At 37.6% G+C, this 21,907-nt stretch overlaps 4 protein-coding genes across 6 annotated transcripts; 2 read left to right on the top strand and 2 right to left on the bottom strand.

The window, feature by feature from the left end:
• Positions 1 to 39: 39 nt before the first annotated feature.
• LOC149936157 (acylphosphatase-2-like) lies at positions 40 to 2,450 on the bottom strand. The gene is made up of 5 exons (XM_090154114.1): positions 2,344 to 2,450; positions 2,092 to 2,239; positions 1,224 to 1,240; positions 1,030 to 1,139; positions 40 to 195 (listed from the first exon to the last, which is right to left on the bottom strand). Exons 2-5 carry the CDS (start codon positions 2,219 to 2,221, stop codon positions 81 to 83), a joined length of 372 nt encoding a protein of 123 aa, XP_090010240.1. The 5' UTR covers positions 2,222 to 2,239; positions 2,344 to 2,450; the 3' UTR covers positions 40 to 80.
• On the top strand, positions 1,957 to 12,752 carry LOC149936158 (uncharacterized). 2 transcript variants are annotated; one of them, XM_090154110.1, is made up of 8 exons: positions 1,957 to 1,975; positions 10,136 to 10,800; positions 10,861 to 11,201; positions 11,254 to 11,332; positions 11,391 to 11,575; positions 11,642 to 11,869; positions 11,925 to 12,211; positions 12,269 to 12,752. In XM_090154110.1, the coding sequence occupies exons 2-8, from the start codon at positions 10,149 to 10,151 to the stop codon at positions 12,333 to 12,335; spliced, it is 1,839 nt and encodes a 612-aa protein (XP_090010236.1). In that variant the 5' UTR covers positions 1,957 to 1,975; positions 10,136 to 10,148; the 3' UTR covers positions 12,336 to 12,752. The 2 variants fall into 2 exon arrangements, with proteins under 2 accessions (XP_090010236.1, XP_090010235.1); XM_090154109.1 differs by lacking the exon at positions 1,957 to 1,975 and adding an exon at positions 9,745 to 9,887.
• A 281-nt stretch (positions 12,753 to 13,033) lies between these two features.
• Positions 13,034 to 16,264, top strand: LOC149936159 (Golgi resident protein GCP60). 2 transcript variants are annotated; one of them, XM_090154112.1, is made up of 9 exons: positions 13,034 to 13,366; positions 13,645 to 13,786; positions 14,026 to 14,166; positions 14,297 to 14,410; positions 14,817 to 14,904; positions 14,967 to 15,020; positions 15,079 to 15,346; positions 15,407 to 15,727; positions 15,787 to 16,264. In XM_090154112.1, exons 1-9 carry the CDS (start codon positions 13,144 to 13,146, stop codon positions 16,026 to 16,028), a joined length of 1,593 nt encoding a protein of 530 aa, XP_090010238.1. In that variant the 5' UTR covers positions 13,034 to 13,143; the 3' UTR covers positions 16,029 to 16,264. The 2 variants fall into 2 exon arrangements, with proteins under 2 accessions (XP_090010238.1, XP_090010237.1); XM_090154111.1 differs by having other exon boundaries at positions 13,040 to 13,366; positions 15,404 to 15,727.
• A 25-nt stretch (positions 16,265 to 16,289) lies between these two features.
• Srp14 (signal recognition particle 14) lies at positions 16,290 to 17,146 on the bottom strand. Its single transcript, XM_090154115.1, has 5 exons — positions 16,977 to 17,146; positions 16,825 to 16,897; positions 16,627 to 16,748; positions 16,532 to 16,564; positions 16,290 to 16,466 (listed from the first exon to the last, which is right to left on the bottom strand). The coding sequence occupies exons 1-5, from the start codon at positions 16,998 to 17,000 to the stop codon at positions 16,377 to 16,379; spliced, it is 342 nt and encodes a 113-aa protein (XP_090010241.1). The 5' UTR covers positions 17,001 to 17,146; the 3' UTR covers positions 16,290 to 16,376.
• Between the last annotated feature and the right edge of the window lie 4,761 nt (positions 17,147 to 21,907).

The raw sequence follows: 21,907 nt of genomic DNA on the forward strand, positions 1-21,907 counted from the left end.
AGGCATAAAATGGGGTAGTTTTAAAAGTATTAGGCAGTATTAAGTGAGTGGGAATGGTTTAATTTCCCATTACAAGTGGTTTAAAAACGGACAGTGAAGTTTCGATAAGAATAGCCATCAACAATTTGCCAGTTCTTGAACTCTGTCCTCTCAATTCTAGCTCCAGGGCTTCCTTGAAGTCTTAGCCAAAGTGCCCTGGAAGAAACATTTTAAAATCATTTTAGAAAAGGAATACAGTTAAAATCAGTTTGATCTTCACATTCACAAATTTTCTTTGGGGAGGGAAAACTGAATAAAAAAATAAAGGAGAGATTTAGCAGTTCCCCTCATCATCACAAGATGTCATTTTTCAATGCTCTAAAACTGTGGGTGTTGCAAACTAGTGATTAAAGGTCTATTCTGTGCCTGTGATCATCCAATTTATAGCCTGCAAAATGACAAAACCCTATAGTTATTTTCAATGATTGTCTAAGATTTTTTATAAATACCCTTATTTCAAAAGTAAAGTCTTATTTACTTTTGTTTATTTTTAGAAACCAATTCAGCATATTTTTAAATTTGATTTTAAACTATTAGATAGCATAGATAATAACATTTTTATGAAAAGAACTGTACTAAATGTATTTTCGAACAATTTAACATCTGTGGAGAAGGAAGTATAGCCTCTTAAAAAGCTTGCAATTTAGATTTGTCTTTTGTAAACACGCAGCTGAGTCGCCGTCTCATTTCGCTTACACCGCCAGTTTATTATTAGATTTTAAAAAGTCTGTATAGTTTACCCCTTCCTCAAGAGGTTGTTTAACCTACGATTACGAGAATGTCAAAAAGAAAAACAATTCGTTCCCCATAAATTTACTAGGTGGTAGGTTATTACATTCTTGTGTGAGCAAACAGGTTTATATCCAGTCTGAAGCGATTTGGCGGGGCTTCACCTTAATTACCCAAAACCTCGTATTTTAGCGGGAAATTCTATTTTTTTTAGACCACGTGGCGATATTTACTAGCTGTCAAGGTCAAAATGATACGTACATTTCGTCCACTTTATCCTTTTCACCTTGAATTTGTCCAAAGACAGTGCCCCACCTCGTCAATCGGATCCATCCCCTGATACCCAAAACATTCGTCATATCTCGGGCGTACTTTTTTCAAAGATACAAACACCCCAAAAAACATTAGTTCCATAATTCATTGTAAAGTTACTTTGTTTACGAAATTCACTGTACCTTGGTGAAGTAAACGCCTGCAAATAATATAAATATTAATTAGACGCGACATTCTAGTTAGTTTTTGCTTGGTTTATAGGCGAGGAAAATCTGAACCAAATATTCAAAGTTAGCCCACTTTCATGTAGTTGACACTGGAACTTAACAGCTAGGCACTCTATTTGAAAGATATTGGCACTTTACCAGATACCTTCCGCGTTTAACCTCGAGGTTTTTGGGAATGTGGGATGCTCTTATCGCTATTGTCTCTTCCAAAGAGGTTTCCCAGAAGATATGTTGCCGGGAAACTAGGCGTCTAAAATATATTGCTCTCCTCTCTTTACCTCTCTTGTACAAAGAGAGTCGGAATTGGAGCTTGTAGCAGCATCTGCCCATTGTTACTTTTTTATTCTTCCGGGGTACGCTTGCCTAATTTCTTTCAAATTAGGAAGGACTTAGAATTTTCCGCTCGTTCGCATTTATACGTTTGTATAAGCGGTTTTTTTTATATCGCTCGCTTGAAAGAATTTTTGTACCTCACACAATTCCGGAACGGTTTGATGGTTCGAAGGGCTAATATCCTCATGATTTTTCAGCACGCGATCCGCACGTAATCGGACGGGGTTAGATCGATATGAATAAAAATTCTAAAATTAGATTGCGGGGAAATTAAAATTTTATCTTTAGCGAGCGGGAAGTAGTCGTAACGGAAGTGGGGGTTTTTGGATTGGAATCATTCGGATAAAAAAAAGAAACGTTCAAACGATGCCAAGGTAAAGCGACTATATTTAAACTTTTCTTCTAGAGGGTTAAGGAATTTTTTTTTAATGAATCTGATTTGAAAATGTGGTTTCGATTACTTCGTAAATAACAAAACGCAAAACCTTACCGTGAACTCCTCCGAAAACTTCGAAATCTACTTGGACCAAAAGGGGATGAGTTTGGTAGTAGCGTTCCAGAATACTGGGAGGTGTCCACATCCAGGATGTTTCCCTCGCTATAAGATCGCAGTAGACCATTTTTCTCACTTGTTTTCTCTGTCCCAGGAAGAAATATTACTTGTTTAACAGTAATTTGTTGCTAGTTTTCGTTTGAAAAAAAAAATCGCTTGTCAATCTATGCGAAATTTATTTTAAACCACCTGTTCAGAGAAACGCTGTTCTTGAGAAGTCGGAAAGTGAGGGAGAGATTTCTTTGAAGATGTATTCCAGAGAAAGCTAGGATAGAAAGTGGTAAAACTGCGAGCACTGCCAAGAAAGTGGTGAAGAAGAGGGAGGAGGGAGATTGGATGGCTTCCTATTTTTAGAATATCGAAACTACCGGTCCGGATTCGGGAAGGGCGATAATGCGCGAACTAGCGTTATTCGCAGTTTTTACAAACCCATTTTCCGAGGGCTATAAATTTTTAGTTAATTTTAAAAATTGGAAAAAGCTGGACCTTTTTTTAAGCAACCCGAACCTTATTTGAAGTAACCTATATCGGAATTGGTACCAGTCTAACGTGGGAATGTTTGAATTGCAATGTAGACGAGAATAGATCACGAGACCTTTATTAAAATTCTTCTAGATAGTAAATAGAAACGCTCTTTAAGGATACGAACTCATATGAGATGCCAAAATCAATCCATTTTAGTTTTATTTTAAAAATACTTTTATGTACAGAACTTAAACCTTAATGTTTTTATAGAATATTTACCTATAATTTCTTTGATAGAGTTAATTAGTGATGATTATTTAAAGGTTTGTAGTTGGGTGATCAATTTGGGCGCTACTATCACTGTTTAGGTTGGTGTGCTTGTAAATTTCGGAGGTGATTTTGCTGTCACTGTCACATAGGTCACTGAGGCTCTCTTCCGCATTTCCCATTGCTTTTCTGATGTCCTCCTCATCAAAGTCGCTTAGGAGGTCTTCATCATCATCTGTGTTCCTCTCGGCCTCCATCAGGCTTTCGGGTATTGGTTCCTCTATGCCAGCTAACCAATTGGATATTGTCCTCTTATGAGGCAAGCAAAGATGTTTGTTCAACTCCCCATATGACGCTGGATATTTTCTGAATAATTCTAGTGACCATTGTTTGATATTTTCTTTCTGTGGCTCATTCGCAATTGATATTCTACCAATTCCTTGCTGAAACCCTCTAAATTTTCGGTGGCCTTTCCTACTATGCTATCAATTTTCATAAATTCTTTTTGTTCCTTTAGTTTATCCTTTAATCGAAGAACAGTTTTCTTCAACCTATATATCTTGGCTCTCACAATTGATGGTCTTTCTTAGGCGTTTTTCTTTCGCAGTTGGCACAGGTTTTTGATTGCAGTGACCCAAAACCTTGTTTATATTATGAACGATGGTATTTGTGTTACTGACGTTTTCTTTAAACTGGTTACTGTCCTTTTAAAGTACTACAATATTACCATTTGATTTTTTTGGAATTGTTGTGTTTTTCTGGTACTTAATAATAATATTTTGGTTCTTAAATTGTTCCATCGATTAAATTTGATTTTGCACACATTGAGCTTTATTATTTGCATTGGGCATTGCCAAGCGAATTGCGTTAGAACTTTGGGTTAATTTCATTAAGTCCAATATCTTCTGGGTGTTAAAAGTTTCTAATGGTACAGGTTTAACTGGATTTTTGAAACTTTCAATGAAATCAAGCCCAAGGGTATCATCTGTTATCCTTTGATTATGTTTATCAAAGAAAATGGTTGGAATGGCATGTTTAATAAGAGAGTTTCGTTTCTGAACGTTCATAAATTGGCTGTCATCTAAGTGTTTAGCACATAAATGGCAGTATCTTGTTTTCAAGGGGTTTTCGTAAACTTTATCAACCATTGGTTTTTCCACTATTTTTGTTAATCATCTGGAATAATGGTGTGATTAAATTTTGTGGGTGTATGGTGTAATGTAATTAAGTGTAATACCTTACAACGTCATATCGTGGAAATTTAAATAAGTTTAAAGGGGATAGAACCTCCAACGCGTTCTTTATGGAAGACCCCATCAATTTCCATTATTCTCTTCACAATCAGCGATTATCAGCGCCGCAGGTGTGAAAAGCCATGGGAGGCAGCGGACAATATTGGAAACCTTGGAGCGCGACAGAAATACCAGAGGTTATATTCCCTTTAAATCAGGGTTTCGACGCTTTTGAGAAAAACAATGTTGGGCGACGCAAATCTGCCCATGTGCCATGGTTTCAAATTAAATGCTAAGAAAATTAAATAATATAACAACGAGCAACTGAATTAAAGGTACTTTACTTTTTGTAAACACTATGGATTCATTTCCAAAGCACGTTCCATGGCCAAAGTAATTTTTTTCAAAGACTGTAGCAATGCTTCCGCTTGGCAAGGGCGTATTTAAGGGGGGGTTTTGGGGGTTCAACCCCCCGAAATGCTGATGACTGGGGGGGGGGGGTGCCTAATAAAAATCAGTGAAACTTCCATCAGCACCCCCCCCCCCTTGACATTTCCCCTCAAACCCCCCCTGAAATAAAATCCTGGATACGCCCTTGCCGCTTGGACAATCTCATTTATCCCTCTGTCGGTTCTTATAAATCAATTTTATCCCTTTCACAAAGAAATTTTTGTTCACCAACTTAAATAATTTTCTGTTTTTAAAGGAGAAGTCCAGGTTGGGTAAAACTTGGATCTATTTGAAAGATCATGTTCGCGGTGACGTTTTAGGACTTTAATCACGGGCGGTTCGCGCCATAGAAATCTCATAGGTAACTAGAATGCTGCCGTGTAACTGGCAAATGGGCCAAACGCCATGGCAGACGATAGCCAGATCTCAGCCAATCAGAGCTCAAAGAGTGGTTCTGCCAAGAATTTAATGCCACCAGAGAGAATGACGTCACCTATCTCCCGCTATAGTAGCGGATCCACTCTACGGCCTCTCATTGGCTGAAGGTTCAAGGCGAACTGGCGTCAAGCTCGGCCGTAGGCGGCAGCATTCTAGTTACCTATGAGATTTCTATGGTTCGCGCTATACCAGCGCTCTGTTCCGTGCGCGCGCTTGCTCCGCGTGCGGTCTGCGGAGGGAAGACGGAAGAAAATGGCAGCTCGCTTGGCCGGTAGATTTCAGTCGTTTAAAAATTAATTTCTCGTCATTAAAAAAAGATACAATTTTACGACTGATATTTTTGAGTATATTTAGACATGATCTTTCAAATAGACCCAATTTTTACCGAACCTGGACTTTTCCTTTAACTAAAACAATAAGATTTATAATTTTTAGGTCTTAAAATTGTTTTAAAATATGTGACATAATGATAGTGCGCCTCCGCCTGGGATTCCGAATCTCAAGTTCCCAGTTAAATTCATTCGGGGGTCCAATAAAGGTCGAGGGTGAAATATAGGAAAATTCCCAAAAACTTTATTTTTTGAAAAATCCCTTAATCTTAAATTTTTCCCTCTATTACCAAAATAAATCCCTTTTAGTTCGGAAAATCCCTTAAACGGGATAAAATCCCTCAAAGTGGAAGAGCCCCGGTCATCTTAGACAAGTCACCAGGGCTGTTTTTTGGGCTAGACTCCTCTCTTTGACTTTCGGTATAGTTTATTTTTAGCAATTGACGGAACTTATTCTTCTTTATTATTTCACACTGAAAAAACTATCGTCTTAAAGGGGCTCCAAAGTTCGGTGGCAAAATGTGTGTAAAGTTAGTAAAGTGCAAAATTTACGGTTGACTCTGCCCGCCTCTGCCAAGGCCGAGTGAGTGGTTTGCGGGGAGGAAAAGCATGCTCAATTTTATTTTTTTGCCACCGAACTTTGGAGCCCCTTTAAAGGGCAACGTAAGCTCTGTGGCAAAATAAAGAAAGAGTAACGTGCTTTTTAACCCCCTACACCCCCCTCAGTACTGGCGAGACCACGCAGAGTTTACCGTAAATTTCGCACTTTGCATACATATTCACACAAATGCCAGCTCACTTGCGTTGCCCTTTAAGTGTCTGCAATTATGTTTTTACACCTGTTTGCTAGACGGTTCTGCATGGCCGGGGTCTATACATATAATACATTTTTTATAGTGAAATTTTTCTGTGCAGGTGCATGTTTAGTTTTCCCCTTAACTGCCCTCCTTATTGCTCATTTCTAAATACAAAGACCCTAATATAGTAATATAGCGTAGGGTAGAAAGGGGAGGGGGTAAAGAAAAACTCGAATACGTTTTTAGGTCATACTCATATTTGCGATTGGAACTTAAGAGCTTGGAGGCTATTCCTCTATGTTAAGAGTCATCATTTATTTTAGAAGTCTTCGGTCTTCGACCTAGGAGGATACGGGTCATTCATATTCCTAGGATGAATCTTGGTATTTTCCTCCATCAATAACAGGGTTGCCACAAAATTTTGAGATTCATATTCCCTGTTTCCCCTGACTATTTTAAGAGATTTTCCCTGACTTTTTAAGGCCAAAATTTTTATTTTATATCTTACTTTTATCAGAAATTAATAAATTTAAAGGGACTTATATTTAATTCAAAAAGGTTATTGCAATGTTGAAAAAATAAGCCAAACTTTCAAGAAAATAAATGATAATTATAAAATTTGTCATAGATCTAGTGTAAAATTACCCTAAAAAAAAGGTGAGATAAAATTGAATTCCCTGACTTTTCCCAAAATTTTTTCAAATTTTAAAAACATAAACAAAAACTTCTTTATAATAGCATATGTAACATAATTACTCATAAGTATGCCACTATACCTTTATTCCATTCTAAAATCTTCACTAACGGTTTGTTTCACCACGAACCAGTAAAAAGGTGGACTACGTTAGATTTTAACCTTTTTATTCATCCTAGTAATTTTGGGAGTCACACTATTGGCGACTAACATATTTATTTAAGCCAATGGAAAACCTCTAAATTCAGAAGGAATTTTTTACGTCGGAACTTTAGTCAGCCCAATGTAGCTTTATTGAAATTTATAAACTCGCTCGGTTTGTGCGGATGAAGTTAAATTATGAGTAATTAAGAAAAATAAAAGGTTGGGGAAAATTACCTATAAGTGATCGCTTTCTGAAAATGGAACAAGTCGTCGAAGTGGGATATTCCACCAGCGTTATTAAAACCCATATCAAGCCTAGAAGAGTTAGGCCTAGGCTCAAAAGAATCTGCAAAGACTCCAACCTTAATCCTTGTAGATGCGCTAGAAAAGCTCAACCTGAATTTCAACTATTTTTTCCAATCAACCTGCTTCTTTTATTTGACAATGCAAATTTATTTTAGAACGTGAGTCTCCAAGTACTTCATTGATTTGCAAATTTATTACATTAACAGAACTTGACACTATATTGTAGTTCATTTTAGCTCCTAAGCCTTGGTTGTTCAAACTGGTTTGTTTACTAAAATAGCTGAAAACTATTCGTGAGTTCTGAACCGTTCAACCAGTCCCCATGCGCACTATTCGGCAAAAACAAATTCTAGAACTGCCCAAATGCAAACTATTCGCAGACAAGAACCTCTTGTTGAACCGTTCGGAACCGTTTTAACGGTACCTGCTCAAGAGCAAGTACTGGCCGGAACCAAAGATAATTTAAACTCGTACCCTAGATTCGAATACTGAGAGCTGTCCTATTGACGGTTTTGTTACGAAGCGTTTACCCTTTTCCGGCACGTGACCTCAGAAAAATCGGGCTCCATCGGTTGCGGCACGGCCAACTTCGATCACGCGCTGCCGCGCTATAGCACGTGATCGACGTTGGCCGTGGTTGCGGTAAGGCGCCAACCATGGAGCGAATTTTTTCTGAGTTCCGGCGGGAAGTGGGTAAACGCTATCGGCAACGCGCGAGAGAGTGATTTCGAATCTAGGGTACGAGTTTAAATTATCTTTGCCGGAACTCAAGGTTAAAATCTCTAAAATTCGTCTGCACATCGGGCTGCGTACGTCAAATCGGACGATCCTAATTTGAATGACAACTATTCGTACAAAAGTTCTGAACTATCCAGAACTTTTTCGTGACGTCACAGCTCAGTCCTGGGCCGTTCTCTTAACGGTTCAGAACTCACGAATAGTTTTCAGCTAATAATGGCCGTCGGTTTATCAGACCAAGATCAGACGTAGAGCTAATTATTCGACGGCATTATCGGCATTTGAGATTCGATGACGTCAAATATTACGTAGGGTAAGGATGACGCAATATCTGTGAAACAAACCGTTAGTGAAGAAATAGAGCTAGTGGCATACTTATGAGTAATTATGTAACATATATGATAATAGTTACTTCGTAATTTTCCATGTCACTCAATGAATGTTTCATAGTATTTTCTATTAAACCTAAGTATTCCTGCTATTTTAATCGAAAATTTTTACTTTTTCTTATAAATATTTACGTTTTTGAGCGTTAAATTGGGCTAGTTTAAAAATCGCGGGTTTTTTAGTTGGGCTAGAAATTGGGCGATTTTTTGAACAATTTGGGAGTCAAGTCACTGTGGCTGTAGTGGCTATCCTTTGGACTATCAAGGTTGCTGGAGTTTTCTACTGATAGCCAACTTGGAACATGCGGGCGGAACTGTAATTTCGGCAACGCAACAAAATAGCCACAGTCACGGCCAATCTTGGAAATACTTAAAAAACTGGTCCAAGCGATTAATAAACTGGTTTTGGACCAGTGGACGCGAGAGTGGACGCAAGGAGGATAGGAAGGGAGGCGAAGTAGAAGGGATGAACGCGCCAGCATCCTTGTAAGAAGTTTAGCGGGAACATTTCGGAAAAATGGCGGTCACACGTAGCGTAGCAGCCGCAATCTTGCCGCCATTTTTCCGAAATTTTCCCGCCGAGCGCGCGCTAAGTTTCATACAAGGATGCTGGCTCGTTCATCCCTCCTACAGTAGGAGGGATGAACGAGCCAGCATCCTTTCGCCTCCCTTCCTATCCTTCTTGGTGGACGTGCGCTATTTCCAAGACTGGTCACGGCTGGACCAAGCGTTGCAGAAATTACAGTTCCCTCCGCATGTTCAAAGTTGGCTATTTATTTAAGTAGTTAAATCGCGAAGAAGTAAAAAAGACCAACCATTTCTATATTTTAAAGAGCAGTCTGACTGTCTTTCTTGAAAATTATTCTCTAAAATTTTATATAAGACATGGAAACTTTTTATAATCTTTAAATGACAAAAGTGCAATAGGACACGTAGTGACTTTTCGAGAAATTGGAGCTGCCCAAAGATTAAATTAATAGATGCTTCAATAAAAAATCTTCAAGGAAATTGTCAAGTAGTAATATTGCCGAGAGCCAGGACCTGCAAGTTACCGTTTATATATGGCTTGTTGAAATAATGGAAACTTTTCATTTGGACCAGAGAGTTGTATTGTATGCAAAAATGAAGTTTCCTTTTAACCAGGTAGCTTTTTTATACATATTAAGGCTTACCAAAAACACGACGTTCTATTAACAGGTGAAAAGTTTCCATTATTTGAACAAGCGCTATGTAAACGGTAACTTGCAGGTATAATGGTATATTTCTTGGCAATTTCCTTGATGATGCCACAACAAAGCCAGAATTCGCCTTCTGTCAATAATCCAGAGAAAAACCTGTCTATGGCCATTTAGTAAATAGTCTTTGGTCATTACTATTCAAATTCAAAGAGTTTCAAACTGCGGTTAAAAATTAAAATGTTATTTAAAAAAATATATGATGCACTTTAGAAAGCATTTATCTTCCAAAATGTCATTTTTCGGAAACATGTTAGTATAATCTGCGATCAACATTTTTATATTGTTTGTTTTTAATTTTTTGGTGCGATAAGCTTAGACCTTTCTATTATTTTTTAAATTTTTAGCCTTTGTCGTGTCAAATTTTTTATTTTGCAGTAGCCTATTGCCGGGATTCCCTACGTAGCAAAATGACTACGTAGGAAACACATACGTTTTTAGGCCATTCCTTTTTTGTATTGTATTCATAATGTCTGTTTAAACATTTTTTTTAAATATAGATAACAATTATTCATGGCAATAGGCGCCAAAAACATGAACACTTTACCAAAGCTTAAATGCCCACCAGCAAAACCACCCAGGAGAAAACTGTCTTATTCAAGTGAAAGTGGAAAAGGAACATCTGACTCTTCAGCAATAAATGGGTCACCAGAAAATAGTAAACTAATAGAAAACAGAAGGCAATGTAGTAAGGTTTTGAATCATCACTTGCCTGAATCTTTGGGAGATATAAGCAGGAATCAAAACATATCCAAGTCAAGTAGCTCCGCTAGCTCAGCGAGCAAAGAAAGTTGTTGTCCTTCCACTGATCTTGGCTCTGATTATGGTAGTTTTCAAGGAGATCATCCCAATTTTCACTCCTCTGACTTTAGCACAGAGCATTTAATCCAGCAATGGCCAACCATGCCTTCCAAAGCCGATTTTAAAACCCCTCAAAAACATCAATACAAGAACTCTTATTTAGATACATCTACCTCTTATATTCACTGTTGCTCCTCCAGTACACCTATAAAATCTCCTCATAACTTAATGTCTCGCTCTATTCCATCAAACCATTTGAACAATTCGGTTTATTATACTCCACCTTGTAATACACCTCGCTCGACAAACCACTTTGACAAGGAAAGGAGCTTATGTAATTCACACCTTCGCGAAACTTTTTGTGGTAAAAGTTTATAGTGAAAATTGCCTTAGATCGAGTTTTAACTTTTGCGTTTGCTTTTAGGACAAAAGGATAAGTCTGGCTGTTGCGGAGTAGAAAGAAGGCATAATAGTGATCCCCAAATATCGCTGGAAAGGCGTCCGTCACGTAGATTGAAAACTTCAGGAATGGGAAAGACTTTACTAGGAAGAAACAAAAGATATTATATAGAAGAGTCTAGTAGGCGTAAGAAACGTAGCCAGTCGTTTGTCTGCGGTCAACATCATCTTCATCACTATCACCATGAAGACGTTCCAGAGAGTCCTCGTGTATTGGTCTTTCCTCACCCCTCTGTCTGTTGTTTGGATACCTGGATTAATACTAAACAAGAGAAAACAGATACTCTTGAAGATATATGCCATAGGGTATTTTTAAAACTGATCCTTTTTATAACATTTAGTAAGACTTGTATTACAGATTTGGAATAAACATCAAAATCAGTCCCAATCGGATAAAAATAGCTCAAATATGTTCAATCGAAAAAGCAATTTTTCTGGTATAAACTCTTTTTACTGTACAGTCGGGGGTTTTATTACTAATTTTGATTTTTACAGACCTATTGTCAGATATTTATTACGCTCAAAAAGAAAGGGATAAAGCGATTCAAGAACATTTGCAAATGGTTACTGATCAGAGAAATAAACTTCTAGCTGAAGTAGAGGATTTGAAGCAGATTATATTTCGGCAAAACTTTTGGAAAAATGAAAGCAATGAAGAAGAAAGTGATTGCGACACTGTTGTAAGTGTCTGCGTAACTTCTGAATAATTAGGTGAGATTAGTTATTAATTTATATTGGTATTGAAGGGGCTAGATCAGTTATTAAAAGGGTTAGACGATACGTGTAGTCCTACGAAACTGGAATTACACAAGGAACAGATTTTAGCCAAAGTAAATCGCGCTAACAAACAGCGGAAACATCTGGCCAATGGTTCATTGTTTTCAAGGAAGACTTCTTCTCAACCCCAGTCTTTAATGGATGAACTGAATGACCCTGCTGCCATTTGGAATTACGATGGTTTTGTTTGCCAAAAAGTAAGAGAATTACCATTTTCTGATTCTGTTGGATAAAAAACTTCTGTTGTAATAGGTTTCGGAGGAACGTAGTAAAACTATGCTAAAAATGTCAGAAATGGAAGATGATTTGACATCATTGCGATTGTACTCTCTCCCAAATGACTCCCTAAATGGATGTGACAATGAGAAAAGCATCTGCCAAGACAAATTGAAATTCCCTTATTCTGAGGATGATGATGAAGAAGAAGAAATTGGAGTTTTTCATCTGGAGGGTGAAGGAAGTGGGCTAGAAGAAGATCTCAGAGTGAAACTGCAAAATGAAAGCAAAGCCAGGCATGAGGCTGAAGATAATTGTAGAAAGTAGGTTTTTCATTTTTATTCTTTATTTTTTTATTAATTTTATTATGTAATTTCTAGGTTGGAACGACTTGTTAATGTTTTGCGAAAGAAGTTAGCGGGTGTTAGTTTAGGTGTTCAAGTTTAATAGGAAACTCCAAATCATTCCGTCCGTGTTAAAATGCCTTGCTGCAAATGATTCATGCCTAGTCTCACTAATGATGCTTTTTTTTTGTTATAAAGCATCCTAAAAAGCACCATGCCTTCTGAATATTTTTACACTATTTTCTAGTCTGTTTTAGAAGTTTCATTTAGCAATGGTTCTTAGTATTGAGAAGTTGAGATAGGACAGGGGGAATTTTTATTTTAAATTATTTTAGTTCCGAAGTATTAGTCTAGAACTTGTAGCGGTATAATTATCTCTAATATTAATTTGGAAAACTAGGTAGGATTATTTTTATAAAATATATCAAACATGTATTTTTACCATGCGCACATTTTTTATGTATGAAGCACCGCTTTCATTTTGTAAACCTAAATTATGATAAAAATTAAATTGGTAAATTTAGTTCTTATTACGCTCTTGTTTTAGTTTAACGCTTGTCTGTTAGCTACTCTTGACACTTCATTACTTTCAAGTAAGGTAACCGTTTTATTAAGCCTTAATCTGAAAATACGTATTTTTTTTTCTGTCTAATTTCTTCTCATTGTTTCGAAGTTCCAAGAGAAGCCCACTCTGTGGCTTTTGGAGCCTTTGTATATTTAAATAAATAAATCTATACTTGTAAGTTAACTTGACGCAACTTTGAACAAGCTAGCAGCTAGAAGCCAAGGTTAATAAATAAATTTTAGCCTGTTAAGTTGCCTTTAAAATTCAATTGCCACGCAATCCGCGATGACGTTAGCATTTTGTGTACTGGTGCACTCTCGTTTGAGCACGTGGTGTAAATAGATCAATGGAAAGGTCCAGAAGAGTTGTGAACTGTTATCAAAAAATTATGAAGATGGAGCCTGACGGTAAAGAAATGACGAGTTCACCTGAAATTCAAAATTTAAATCGTAATGAAGGGAAGAAAAGTATGGAAGATAAGTGTTTGAACGTTGAACATGACAGCTTTGATAAAACTTGGGGATTCAACGTAAAAGAACTGTATAAAATCGCTACAACATTTCTGAAAGGTTTGTGGACTACATAGTGTTTTGTGAAAGAAGTATAAAGCCTTGGTTAGACCTACAGTGGCCAAAAGCTCGAAATTATGTAGTTTTAATATTTTTTGGTTAACCTAGAAGATACCTTGGCTACCTACAATTGTCGCATTCAATTCTTTTTCTTTATTAACAATTTTAAGCTAAGCCAGTTACCCTTGTTTTAAAACCAAGGTTTTAATTACACCCGGAATACTTGGTTTTGGTTTCAGAAAATTTTAATGAATTGGTTTTTTATTCTATTTTTACAGAGCATGAAGGAAAAGCATTCCACGCATCTTATAAAGATAAACTTCACCTTATTGCGTATACCCAACAAGTGACCCATGGAAAATATTCTGTGGAAAGTTCACCTCCTGTTGGCTACCTCGATGTAATTGGCAGAGACAGAAGGTATTACTAGGTTGTCTCTAGTGACTCATCACTGAATAACTCAGGCCACAGATGGAAAATTAAATTTTGTCTGGTAGATCTAATTCCCTTCGAAATTTTATTCAAATTGATTAAATTTTACTCTGCTACAATAATAAGAAACATTTGACTATTTCAGTCAGTTATATTGAAGATTCGCTTCAATAAAGCAATTTTTAATTTAATTTTGTTGTTTATACTGATAAAATTTCTATTAATAGGCAAGCTTGGTCGGCGTTGGGCAATTTGCACCAAAATGAAGCTATGGAGAAATTTATTAACCTATTAGATAGCGTATGTCCTTTATTTCACCCTTTTGTGAAGGCCCATAAGCTTGATTTGGACGAAAAAGAGAAAATTAGGTAAATATCTCATGATCAGATTGTATTTCAAATTATACTCGTGATATTTATTTTTGGTAAAATTAATGAAGTGCCACAGCATTTATTACTTCATAAAGTTAATATATTGAGCTGAAATTGAAATTTTCAGGAAAGAAGTGGAAGAGAAAAAACGTTTGGAATTAGAGCAGGCAGAATGTCTCAGGCTTGAAGAAGAAGCTCGAAGAAAAGAAGAAACAGACAGACAAATACAAATTCAACAAAAGTATTCTTTTTGTTCCAAATATTTGTTTTTTCCTTTGTTTTTGAATGTTATTGAGATTAAACAAAACAGTTAATGCTTTCTTTAGTTAAGCTTAAAACCTATCATTGGCTTTTCAATCAATATATTGATTATGCCCTCTTTTCCTTGTGTTTGGGGGGTGTCAAACTATGTTAAGGTCAATAGCTGAAATTCAGTACCTATATGCGATTGCAACCTTAGAAAGGAATCGATCCTATTTGAGAAAATTGCTATTAAATATACACAGTTTTCTTTTATTACTAGTCAATTTTAAAAAATTCCCCGTAAAGTATTGATATCTATTCTCAAATTGTATTAGAATTTTCTCCTTTCTAAGACTTTAACCGAGTATAGCAGATTTTGTATTTCAATGTATGAAATGTTCTAGGAGGCTGATCCAAGATGCCCTAAATCAACAAACTTTCCACCAATTTAAGACATACGCAGAGCAGCAGCATCCTGGTAACCCTGAACAGGTAAAGTTGTCTATATAATGATTGCACTAAGCCTGCTTATTTATTCATTTTCCTTTTTTTAGCAAGCAAGTTTAATACGACAGTTACAAACCCAACATTATCAACAATACATGCAGGTAATCTTTGCACTTAGTTTTCATAAAAAAATATGGATAAGCAACATTTTAAATCTAGCAAGTACTTGAACGCCAGTTTCTGCAACAGCAGCAGTCTCATCAATTGAATGGCTCTTCTGTCACTAATTCCCTGTCTTCCTTCACTGCGGCTCCTTTAAATTCTAAAACTGGGAGGTTTGCGCGTAATAGTAGCAACAATAACAATATTAACGTGAAAAGTCTACACAAAGGTCATCTCTCTGGAAATATTGATGCCATAGATGATGAAGGAAATGAGAAATTGGATGAAGATGGATCTTCGGAGCCTGATACCAGTGAAGAAGAGTGTACGTAACGTTTGAGGTTTTTGCTATAAATGTATTACATTTGTCTTATTATTTTAGTAGATGATGGAACCCCACCCATAGCTTCAGCTTCAATGTGGACAAGAAAGGAAATATCAGAGTTTAAAGAATCTATTCGTCAAGAGGGGAGTGGGGACAGTGTAATAAGGGTTGGACACGGAGAGACTGTTACGGTACGGGTTCCTACTCATTCTGATGGATCGTGTTTGTTCTGGGAATTTGCCACCGACTCTTATGACATTGGCTTTGGAGTATACTTTGAATGGACCAAAAACCCTGGAACACAGGTTTCTGTTCACATAAGTGAAAGTGAAGACACTGATGATGAGGATACAAATGAAGAAAATGTAGAACATGATATAGGTAAAATAGAAAGTAAATAGGTCTTTTACTTTCGATACGATTAATTTTTGAATTTCCAGATGTAGAGCGAGGAGGTAGAAACCACCATACTGAGCTTGCCAATGCCGAGGGTTCAGGAAAATTAGTTAAAAAGCCTCCTATTAGCGTAATTATTCCGGTTTACAGGAGAGACTGTCACGAAGAAGTGTATGCAGGTAGTCATGCGTATCCTGGCCAAGGAGTTTATTTACTTAAATTTGACAACTCTTATTCACTTTGGCGATCCAAGTCCCTTTATTACAGAGTTTATTATACCAGGTAATGGTTGCTTGAAAGTTTCACTTACACTTTAATTAAAGGTTGAATATGTAAGATTTTAAAGCTCTATTTACGTTATATGCCAGAGTTAAATGTTTTTCTTTGTACCCCATGTGCTGAATTGCCCCGCTATTTGTATTGCCAAAAATTTGTCCTTTATTTTTAAGTTTTGAAAGTAAAGTTGTAGTAATATATTTATAGAGGTTAATATTCATAATTATATATAAAATTTAAGACCCATTGTGTGAATATTATTTCATGGGGATTAGAAGATAAATATTTTATAGTATGGGTATTTAATTCATTTATACAAATATAAAATACAACATTAGCGAGCAGTGTTCAAAAAACATCATTGAGTAGCTTTTGATTTTGAGGGAACTTTCTTCTTATCTTTTTTCTTTAGTCCATCAATATTTCCTTTCAGCAAATTCGAGTAAGCCTTAAAAAAGATTGTACATGTATTAATCAAACACTTGTTATTTAACTTTCATAATTTTATCTTACTAGCTGAAATTTATTGACATCTTTAGCATGGACCTACAATGGAAAAAAGGGGTTTTAGCGAGTTCTTTGAGTTGACACTTTAGAATGGGCGTTACAATTGTGGTAATTTTTTTGTTCCTTAATGTGGCTCTGACTAGACATTTATACTCTGATGGTGGGGGTGGAGGGACTTCAGGTGCTTTTTCTGGTCTTGGTTTTGGTTTAGTTTTTCCATCATCTACAATATGAAGTAAACCAATAAAGGTTACTTTAACAATGAAAATTTTAGCCATGATTGTCTTAAATACACTTACACCTCTTCATCGTAATACAAACGGAGCCAGCAACTCTACTTTTTTGAAACATACGTGTTAACTCGCTCAGGAACTTGACAATGGAAAAAAAGGGAGAGAAGTGTTAAGCCTTGTTACAATGAACGAAAGGAAATATGTTGGAGCCAACATACCGATTCGTTTTCTAGAAGTACCATAGTTATAATCTTTAAATACTCAACCTAACCCAAACTATGAATTGAAAATAATATTGGCTGCTTTAAAGAGCGAAAACTTAAGAAGACCGTAACATCAGCAATTCAGCATGTGGAAATTCTTTCAGTTTTTTATATAACGGTGTTGCCAGGCCGTGAAATGAAAAATGCAGTAAAATATGTGAAAGTTGCCTGACAATGGACTAAACATTTACTAATAATAATAATAATTTTATTCGTCAGGTAAAACCATAGAAATCTCATAGGTAACTAGAATGCTGCCGCCTACGTCCGAGCTTGTCGCCAGTTCGTTTTGAACCTTCAGCCAATGAGATGCCGTAGAGTGGTTCCGCCAAGGAGGATAATAATCCTCCTTGGTTCCGCTACTATCGCGGGAGCTAGGAGACGTCATTCTCTCTGGTGACATTAAATTCTTGGCAGAACCACTCTTTGAGCTCTGATTGGCTGAATCTGGCTATCGTTTGCCACGGCGTTTGGTCCATTTGCCAGTTACACGGCAGAATTCTAGTTAACTATGAGATTTCTATGGGTAAAACTATACACTGTGCCCCGACATCACGATGCGGACAAGCAAAAGTCAAGGATAGACGTGACATATGCAAATAAGGCTATTTTGACAATGGCTTCAACGAAGGTATTTACAGATGTACATGGATGTTTACAGAAATATATATATATATATATATATATATATATATATATATATATATATATATATATATATATATATATATATATTACAGCAACGAGAATTACATGGGCAAGCAACACTAGCGCTAACCCCGAAACTTATCGAGGTGGGCCCTGATCCCTGAAGGCAGACACGGACGATTTAGCTTTGATATCAGAGGGAAGACTGTTCCAGACGTTAACCACCCGTTGGGTAAAGAACTTACGTCGAACCGCGCTGAAACATCGTTTTTAAAAATAAGGGGGCTTTGCGCCCAGTTCATTTGATGGTGAAAAACAGATCAGCTGTGATGTTGTAGTGGGCGTAAATAATTTTAAAGGTCTCCACGAGGTCCGTTCGAAGACAGGATTTTAAGGTGCTTGAGGCGATCGGGGTAAGCCAGATACAAGTTTCGTGGCCTTTCGCAGCACCCTCTCCAAATTCGTAATGTCTTTTACCACGTGAGGCGGCCAAATACTGGAGCAGTAGTCGAGGTGAGGATGGACGGGCTGCTTTGTGCGCTCTCAGATCGATCAGCAAAAATAAAGGTGGCCTTCATTTTAGATTTGGTGTTTTCCTTGGATCAGTTTCTTGTATGTAACTCGGAGCTACTGGCAAACCTAGTTGTAGGTGAATACATTTCGCCTGTTCTCGGACTAAAGGTGTACTCTTTTAACCGTATAACGAACTATACACCTGTTCCGGAGCTGAGAATTACGCTACACCATAAAATATACGTCTGTACCAGGATTTTAGGGCTACTCTATTTACTCCTTCTGAAAAGGAGATGTAAAGAGAGTAAACCGGATGTTGTCGTCTGCTAGCCAAAATTTATTTGCTTAAAAGGTCTAATACCCCGGAACAAGCGAATAGTTTATGGGGTGGAGTAATTCTCATGCCCGGAACAAGCGAATAGTTTATGGTGTGGAGTAATTCTCATCCCCGGAACAGGCATATAAAACGTCTTAGGGTTCAAGAACAGGTGAAAAGAAACCACCAAAATTATAGAAAAACGTTATTACTCCGACTCGAACTATTCGCTACCACAGAATCGTAGTAAAATGTCGTCATAGCGTTACTCTTCGTACCCTACTCTGAAATCCAGGAACAAGCGAATAGTATACACTTCTTGCAATTTTACAGCGCGGGCTGTGCGGCCAGTGCTTTTCGGAATTTTTCAACCTCCCAAAACGCTAAAAGGGAATGATGCAATTTAATAAAGAAAGCGGAAAATGGCCTTTCGCGGGGGAAATGAGGGAAAAGCGTTCTCTAAACGGGAAAGAAAGTATTTTTTAGGCTTTTCTGCTTGTTCTGTTCTATTCTACTCTAATTGTATATCTAGTTCATGGATATGTTATGAGTTACAGATTTCGTTTACCTGAGCACGGCCAACTTAGACCATAGAAATCGGATAACCAACTAGAACGATTTTGGAAATTTTGTCGCGTGGTCCGATTAGAACTTTTAAAGAACCCTGCATTTGGCTCATGCTTTTCGTTTGGCTGGCAACGAAAGTACTGGTCATGGCCAACTTCGCGCCCTCACTACGCTCGCCCCACGCGGCCTGCCCAAAAGATCAAAAATAGCGAAATTCGCTCTTTACCGCTACGGAGGCGCTGGCGCCACTTCCGGACCTAACTATTAGCATTGAATCGAATGGAACGATTATGGTTTTTCGTTACAATAAGCAAGGCTATAGAAGAGATGGTTAAGTTACTTTGGCTTCGAAAGAGTAACTTCCTCCCCCCCCCCTCGGTTTCTGGCTCTCCTGATATGCGGTACTTAGCGCAATATAGAGGCCAGAATTTTAAAATTATGAATATACTTTACTAGCGCTTTCTAGCGCCCGCGACAAGTTTCGGTTTGTCAACGAAGTACGATATTGTTTTCATCGGAAAATTCCATTTCTACACGATTGCTAAACGATTAAAGGTAAATATATATATTTATTTATTTATTTATTTATTTATTATAAATAAATAATGAGTTATTAATAAATTATCTCTCCTTAGGCCTTGGTCAACATTCTGAAATTACAAAAATGGTATCAAAGATAATATAACTAGTTAACTACGTAGTTATATTATCTTTGATGGTATCTAGTCTAGAAATCAAAATTAATAAAAACTTGAATTTTAAGAGCCAATCTTGTTGATTTCTTCTATTTAAAATAGTGTCTTATGAATGCTATTAAACGAATTAAAATTAGTTAACTTTAAAAAATAACAACCTCCACACATTAAAATATGTTAAATTTCTTTTTAATAATTTCTATTTAATAAATCAATTACTACAGATTTTAGAAATTAATCATGTTAAATTCTTTTATATTAAAAATTGTTGTTTTCCTAATTTTTTTAAAACTTTAAATAGAAAATTATTTGAATAAAATTTTATAACAATTTCTTAAAATTTCAGTTTAAAAAAAGTATTTAATTTATTTAATATATTCAAAGGGTAACACCGTTAATACCGCGATGTGGCGCTAAAAAGTGTATCTCGAGAGAGCTAGACCAATATGGCTGCCTCCTAGCTCTTTGTTTATTTACCAAAAATTTAAATTTTTTACGTATAATGACGGTAAAAAGTGTTTTTATGGCGACTGCAAGAATGATTCTTGGCGCGAAGTTGAAACAATTTACAAAATTTGAAACGTGGTTATTGAACAGCGGTTGGGACTTGGCCTATATTGATAAATTCGACTACAAGGCCGGTAGTAGTGGCGTACTCCTGTAATCCCAAGCGTCTGGGAGGCAGAGTTTGTGGATGGCCGTGTGAGGACGACCACCAATCCCCCAACGGGTGGTCGGGATACTTCCGCCGCGGGTGTCCCCACCCTTGTCCCCACGTATCCCCCCGTTGGCGTGGCCGTTACACATATTTCACCCTGATTAATCAGTTATTGTGTGCTGGTGTCTAAGGCTTTTTAAGTCTTCCTACGTTGTTTGGTGGTCTTACCTTCACTGTACAGGAATAGTTGCATCAGCACCTGTATCGTCGTAAGAAAATTAATGTCCCGGTTTCCTATCTTCCGGAGCATCTGACTGCGGAACTTCGCACGGATGGAAATGGTTCTCCACGGGAGATTCGGCGTCTTGGGGCTACCAGCAAGCTTGTCCTTCTTGGCTTTTCTTGTGAGTCTGATATTCCCAATTATGTCTATATTTATTGTCAATGGTTCGCGGTGCTTCCGTTTGAGGAGCGTCCGTTGCAATGCCGGAACTGTTTTCGCTATGGCCATTCTAAGAATAAATGTCGTTCGGAACAGTGGTGTGCTAGGTGTGGGGGGGCCCATGAGTCCTCTGGCTGTTTGGTGTCTACAAGGTGTGTTTCCTGTGGTGGTGATCATGTGGCGGCTTCTCGAAGCTGTTCGGTTTTTAAGCGGGAATTGGACGTTAAGCGTCTCCAATCAGAACGTCGGATTTCGTTCCCGGAGGTCCGTGCCCTTTACTCCTACGCTGGGGCGACGAAGACTCATTCCTTTACGCCCTCCGCCCCGTCGTTCACGGCGGAAGCTTTTCCCCCTCTCCCGTCGGCTTCAGTCCGCTCGCAGACTACTTCTTCCAGTCAGTCACCTTCCTTGTTGACGCTTTCTACGGCTCCCCCTGAGTTTTTGTCTTCCGTTATTTCTTTCCTCGGCGCAGTCTTGATAGAGACACTTGATATTGGAGACAAAGCTCAGCGAGTTGAGAAGATGGTGGAGTGTGCTCTTCTCCTTGGGGTACTGTCTTGAGGGATGCATTTGCATTTCAGGCTGTTCTTTCACCGCTCACAGGTGGGTCTGTTAGTCATAAGCATGACTAGTTCCCCACTTTCATTGTTGCAATGGAATGTTGACGGTATTGGTTGGCCAATTTAGTATTAGAGGAATCTCCTACGATTGTGGGGCTTCAGGAAACCTGTTTAAGTCCCTCTTCTCACTATAACCTTACATTTGGTATCTTTCAAGTTTATCGTCACGATCGTTTGGGTCGTTCTCATGGTGGTGTTGTGTTGTTGGTGCATAGTCATTTTCCACAATACCACTTGGCGTGTCCTCCTCTTCAGGCCTTAGAGGTTGTCGCTGTGAAGGTTCACTTGGGTTTTGGTTGGTGTACTTTTGTTAATGTGTACAATCATCAGGGTTCTGCCCATCATGTTTTCTGGGGGGATTCCATTGAGAACCGTGCGGGTCGTGTTGTGACGGACTGGTATCTTGAGTCCGATAATATGGTTCTGC

Source organism: Leiobunum rupestre, chromosome 7, assembly GCF_980474605.1.
Source record: "Leiobunum rupestre chromosome 7, qqLeiRupe1.1.hap1, whole genome shotgun sequence".
NCBI classification, from domain to species: Eukaryota; Metazoa; Arthropoda; class Arachnida; order Opiliones; family Sclerosomatidae; genus Leiobunum; species Leiobunum rupestre.